This window comes from Miscanthus floridulus, chromosome 14 (assembly GCF_019320115.1).
Source record: "Miscanthus floridulus cultivar M001 chromosome 14, ASM1932011v1, whole genome shotgun sequence".
Classification (NCBI taxonomy): domain Eukaryota; kingdom Viridiplantae; phylum Streptophyta; class Magnoliopsida; order Poales; family Poaceae; genus Miscanthus; species Miscanthus floridulus.
Window position 1 is genome coordinate 84,550,816 of NC_089593.1, and position 6,391 is coordinate 84,557,206.

At 41.7% G+C, this 6,391-nt stretch overlaps 1 protein-coding gene across 1 annotated transcript; it reads left to right on the forward strand.

Moving 5' to 3' along the window:
* The first annotated feature begins 392 nt into the window (after positions 1 to 392).
* LOC136503896 (uncharacterized) lies at positions 393 to 1,013 on the forward strand. The gene has a single exon (XM_066498821.1). The coding sequence runs from the start codon at positions 393 to 395 to the stop codon at positions 1,011 to 1,013; it is 621 nt and encodes a 206-aa protein (XP_066354918.1).
* Positions 1,014 to 6,391: the final 5,378 nt, after the last annotated feature.

The following is a 6,391-nucleotide window of genomic DNA, read 5'->3' on the forward strand; positions in this document are numbered from 1 at the left end:
ATCATTAGTGATGACACTAAAAAATACCAACAAGCATTTCTGGCGTCGTTGTCGCGGATAGATTCTATCTCCATACTTGTGATTGCATTTAGAAATGCCAACAAGCATTTCTAGTGCCGTTGCTGGGGAAGGCATATTGATTAAAGAATCTAGTAGGACATGTTCATGATAATATGCATGTAAGGTAGCCATTGTTTATGAATGCTAACTTTGCTTGTTTTCTCCTGATGTGGATGAAAACAGGATAGTGTATGACCTATTACAAACAGCCAGAAAACTACATCGAAAATTCGGAGGCACTCCTTAGGAAGAAACGGTCTCATGCTGCTTCTTCTTCTGCTACTCTTCCGACAGTCGAACCAGTCACCCCCGCACCATCCACTACTCCAATCATGGCCAAGACCCTCCACGACTACTCCAACCCCGTAGTTGCCAACATCGTCGTTGGGCCCACTGTCAATGTTGGGGATGGGAACTTCAAGCTCCATACCGGCCTCATCACGATGGTGCAGGCAAACCAATTCCATGTTTTTCCAAGCGAGGACACGAACGCGCATCTCCAACACTTCCTCGAATTGTGCAACACGATCATCATCAAGGACGTCGCACCTGAGAGCATTAGGCTCTGCTTGTTTCCCTTCTCCCTCTCGGGGAAGGTGAAGCAGTGGTTTTACAAGGGAAAGCAAGCTGTCAAGACGTGGGACAAATGTTCCGCGGCGTTCCTCGCCAAGTTCTTCCTCATGGGTAAAACCAATGCCCTGAGGGGACGAATTTTGAACTTCCAGCAAAGCTCCATGGAGACCATTCCTGAGGCGTGGGAGAGGCTGCAGGACTACATCCAAGCATGCCCACACCACGGGATTGAAAATTGGTTAGTGCTCCAAAATTTTTATGATGGATTAATACCCATGTCTAGGGGCCACCTCGACGCTGCTGTTGGAGGCGCCTTCCTTCCCCACACCATTGATGGAGCCACGGCTCTCATCAATAAAATGGTGTCAAATCAAAGTTAGGGGGAGGAAAGGAAAACACAAAAAGGAATGCATACCATGAAGGAGATGGATATGCTTTCCGCAAAAATAGTTCTTTTGATGAAAAGACTAGAGGAACGGGCCTAAGAGAAAGTTGCCGTGATGGGCACTGTCTAGGCCATGGACTCACACATGATGTGTTAAGTCTATAGGAATGTTGGCCATTAGAGGAATGATTGCCCCAAAACCCATGAAGAAGTTGCCTTCATCAATAATGGGTTTCGCCAACCAGGTAATAACGGGTGGAATAACCAATCCCGCCCGCAAGGTAATTCGAACTACAACTCAAATTACAATTCGAATCAACCTTCCTTCAAAGACTTGGTTTTAGGCCAAGTTAAAATTAATGAAAATATTACAAAGAAATTAATGTTAAATGATAAAATTCTCAAAAATATAAATTCTCAAATAGAAAGTTTATCCTCCGCAGTAAAGAATCAATTAAGTTTTAACGAAATGATAGAAACTCAAATTTCTCAAATAGCTGCCGCTATTCTAGGAAATTAATGGGAGAAAATCCCAGGGCAACCCGAGAATTCCCTCGAAAATGTTAATGTAGCTGCAGATCAATGGAGGAGAGGTCTTATCCGACGAACCAAAAACGTCAAACCCTTGCTGATGGTAAATCGGTAGTTATCTATAAAATTAAAAGTACTCAAAATAAATATTTGTAAGATTTAAAATTTGAATTTTTATGTGAAAATAAAAATCTTTGAAAAATCCTCCAAAAATCATTTTCTGAATAAGAATAATTTATTATTACTAGTTATCATTTTTTTCAATAATTATAGAAATTGAAAATTCAATAAAATATTGTTGGAAAATAAAAAACAAGCAAGTCGTTGGGGATCTGGATGAAACCCCAATGGTCGTAGGTTTCAAATTACCGTTGGCCACTATCTGCCAAAGGAGAGGCCAAGCGGGCCCACCCGGGGGCGGGTGACCCCACGGGTCGGCCGAAGCGTGGAGGTGGCCGTTGACACTGTCCCTCGGGCAGCAGCCCATGACCGTTGCCCTCTATCTGCTGCGGTGGTGCCTCGCGCCTATAAATATGCAGGGTGCATGGGAGAGGTCCTCACCCCTCTCACACTCTCTCATTTTCACTCTCCCACTCACTCACTTGCTTCTAAATTTCTTTCAAGCATTTTCCATCAAGTTCTAGTGCAAGAAAACTCTGCAAAAATTCCAAGCTCAAGCTAGTCTTCGGGTTCTCATTTTATATTTTGTGCTAACCATAGCCCGCAGCCAAGTTCTCGCTTGTTGTTGTGTTGTTTTTCGCCATGGGTAGGTTTGGAAAGGCCATCGCCGGCGCCGTCAAGAAGATTGCGTGATCAAGCTCGAAGCACTCCCATGGAAGCTCAAGCTCATGCTACACTGAACATGAAGAAAGCCTGATGCATGAAGATGAAGAAACCATGCCGATGGAAGAGCAAGAGGAAGAGCAAGGATGATCGATGGAGGAGGTTGACCAGCCCTACCTCGACTTGGAGAGAGACTGAGAGATGGAGGCTACCACCTCATCAAGGACCGCATGTTCGAAGATACGCCATTGTACGACCCCGTGCTTCTCCAAGCCATAGGTATGGATGTCGAATTCACCTCTATGTGGAAAGCCATTGGTTGGGAGGAAGTTGATCCTATTTGGGAATGAGGTTCTTGTCTATTAACCATTCAATTTTTATGCTCACTAAAAGAAGTTGACAATGGAATTACTTTTCGCTTGTTTGAAGAAGAACATTTTTGCACTTGGAAAGATCTTGCTCAACACATAGGTTTCTAACGAAGATGCTTAATTGACATAGATCATGCTGTTAGATGTTTTAAGCGCCATAAATTTTGGAATGAAATTTTGGGTCAAATTATAGTTGGAAAATTTCAACCCCGCAACATGGACATCCAACATCCCACTCTTAAGCTCATGCATCATTGGATCAACATGGCCTTGTTTTCTAGGCAAGATATTCGAGTTGTTCATAATGACGAAATGAAAATACTCTATGCCATGATCAAGAAGATTAAAATTGCTCCTATCAAAGAAATATTCAAACACTGGCTAGAATTGTTAAAGATATTTTCCACTTCCATATCATGTACATCTCTTATCACTCGTATTGCCATGGGTGTTGGTGTGATGGAAAATCATAAAGTAGAATTTATTTCAACTCCACGCCTTATTATCGATGAGCATTACTTGTTACAAGGCCATCACATGAAACACAATGCAGCTGGACAACTTGTATTTTTCTTCTAGGGATGTACACACGAAATCCTGTTACCTAACCTGGGTCTTCATTTGTATAATTCCCCTATGCTAACCTTCCCTCTTGTTCCGCAAGAGGAAGCTCGTAGAAGTTCTGTGTCTGGCAGGATGACAAGGAGCAGAGCCAGAAATGAAGCAAGCAGCTCATAACAGGTACAGCCATAGCCTTTTCCAGCTACGCCAGACATCCCACCCAGAGTCATTCCTAACAGGGCAAGTACCGGGGTTCACACCCAGGTACCACCCTGGTTGGGAGCATACTCTGCAGACACACGAGGCTGGAGGATCCGGATGGGTAGAGGCTGACACACCGCAGCATGGGTGATGCACTCGTCCGACTCAGAGGGGCTACCTCCACCTGTGCAACCACGACAGTCCATCTCAGGATGGGAGGACGTCAACAACCGCCTCAGAGGATTGGAAATCCGCACTAGTGAGATTCAAAGCACACTTAACACTCATGTGTTGGATTCGACCCAGTGGCATCAACAATAGCAACAATAAATGGCGCAAATGAATGTGATGCTGCAACAACAGCGAGAACAGTAGGTGGCCTACTGGCGATACATGGGGTTTAATCCCGGACCGTAGGCAACGAGCAAGCTTGGGGGAGGACCCCGTAGAGGTAATTACTATATTTTATTTTCACATTTTAATTTTCGCATTATTTATTTATTAGCATTTAATAAAATAAAAAAAAATATAATCCAAAAAAATGAAATATGATAAAACAACAAAAATATTCATTCCACTCTCATATGTGATTTTAGAATATTTAGTTTCTCCTTTGTTGAAATGATGAATAGTTGCTCTGTCTATAATTCATCTGTGCCTAGGTTGTAACTTAGTATTCCCCAAGATTTAAGTTTGTTGGCTAAAATATCTCATAATAAAACTTGAAATTTGTGGGTTGCAAAAGCATGATCCTTTTCTAAGTTATTGCAAGTTAAGATATGATAAATAGAGTATGCTATGACTTTATTCTAAGAGAAACTTGACATCCAGAGTTTTCATTTTAAAAATGCTAAAATCAAAAGTTCATCAATGGTTATGAATTCCTACCATAGCCATATGACATGATTCAAACGCAAACCTTAGTCATATGCTACTTATATTCATATTGAGTTTTGTCAAATTGTTGTTACCCTTATAGAGATTCTTGTCATGCACCCATGATCAAGATTGACGAACACCCACATATAAAAATGCTAACTCTTACACTAAGAGTTACGCAAAAACATGTTTTCCGTCCACCTAAAATAAAAACTTCATTCATTTGTTACGAGTCTTTCTCTCCAAAGTTTTTATATGCAAAAAAAAGTATGGGGCTATGCTAAAAGAGAGAGAGACACGTGAAGCTCTCAAAATAGCAAAAGAAAAGAAAAAAATGGAACACATGAAGGTTCCAAAGTATTTCAAAAAAAAGAAGAGAGAAATATAGCCCATACTTCCAAGACAATTAATCAAAAGAGAGAAAATCATGATCAAAGGAGTACCAAAAAATATTAGGAATAGGAAAATATTCCATACACTTGCTACATCTTGATCAAAGTGTATGACTTGCATCTCCTTGGATCCGGTTTTTGACTTAGCAATAGTATGTGATGTAAGTATGCCTCTCATTCATACCTACCTACAACTCCACTCAAAGCCTTTTAGGGATAGGATGAAAAGAAGGCAAAACAATCAAATGCATTGGTGAGGACCATACACATTGAGCGATTAAGTGAATTATTTGAGGAACTTACATTTATTTTGCAAAACTTCATAAAACCTCCGGATAGAAGGTTGATCAAAGAATGAATGATTGGTAATTTGTTAAAACCATTCTATCATGCAACTACCTAAGACTTGGAAAAACAATAAGCCCCATAGGGATTAAGTTAAAAGGGTGGATACAATGCCAACTTATTTAAATTGAGGAAGAATACTTTGTTATAGGCATGGCACTTGTGAATTATATTCGACATTCGTAGTAACTCCTAATCAACAACCAATAACTTAGCTATTTGCTTGGGACGAGCAAAGGTTAAGCTTGGGGGATCTTGTTAGTGATCATTATCGATCAAATCCGACCACCAATTAAGACACAAAAAGAGAAGAAATAAGCAATCTTGATCACATATGTATTTACTACTGACCAAGTTTCACATGTATTAGGCGAACATTATTTTGCAAGTCACAAACACAAATACATGGAATAATTCACCGAAAGGCGCTTTCTGACGCTGATTTGCGCAAAAGAACAAGGGAGACGCCCATCAACTTAGTGCAAACCGGGCAAAACACATTGAGCAGGGATCCATGTCCAGCCCATGGCCTGCCAGGCGAAGGCGGTGCCGAGTGGACATGGTCAAGGGGTGGCCGACCCCTAGGGGCGGGTAACACCTTGCCGGCGCTACTCAGCCATGCCTCGCTCTAGCAATGGCATACCCCCATGCTGAAGTGGTGCATCCCATGCTTTCACGCCAAAGATAGACTGAAACACCGCCTCGCTCTTGTATAAATAGAGGGGTACGCCTCCCTCTCTCAACACACTTCACTTGAGCATCACCTCACACACCTCACTCTCTAGTAGTAGTAGCTTACTTTTTAGTAGCTTTAGACCAAGGCAAAGCTACCTTGGAGAGCTTGGCTCCTTAGAAGAAGAGACCTTTGGGTATGAATAGAGATATGAGTTCTTCCAAAGTAATGCTCTCATATGATATTTATAGTCATACTTATGAACTAGAGTATAGTTATCATGTTATAATCTTGATATATGAACTAGTCTATAGTTTGTATGTCATGAAAGTAGCACACATGACTTTATGCTCAAACACTCATATAACTTATATAATCGGAATTAGAGCAAAGTTGAGGTGGTGGTTCATCGTGCCGTTAGGTGTGCCCAAGTTCTTTACCTATCGATCCGTAGGGTTGAGGACCCAAGGGGATTTGGGTAGTTTCTATATACGCAAGCATGGTGCTTGGGTATGGAGACAGGTGCCTGCATTGTCCCTTTCCATGGTTGAGGAGTAGGCGGCAGGTGGTGACAGCCCTGTCCATCCCTTGTAATTCCCCCACGTCGAACTAGGGGTGTAGGAATCTAAATTGTCAC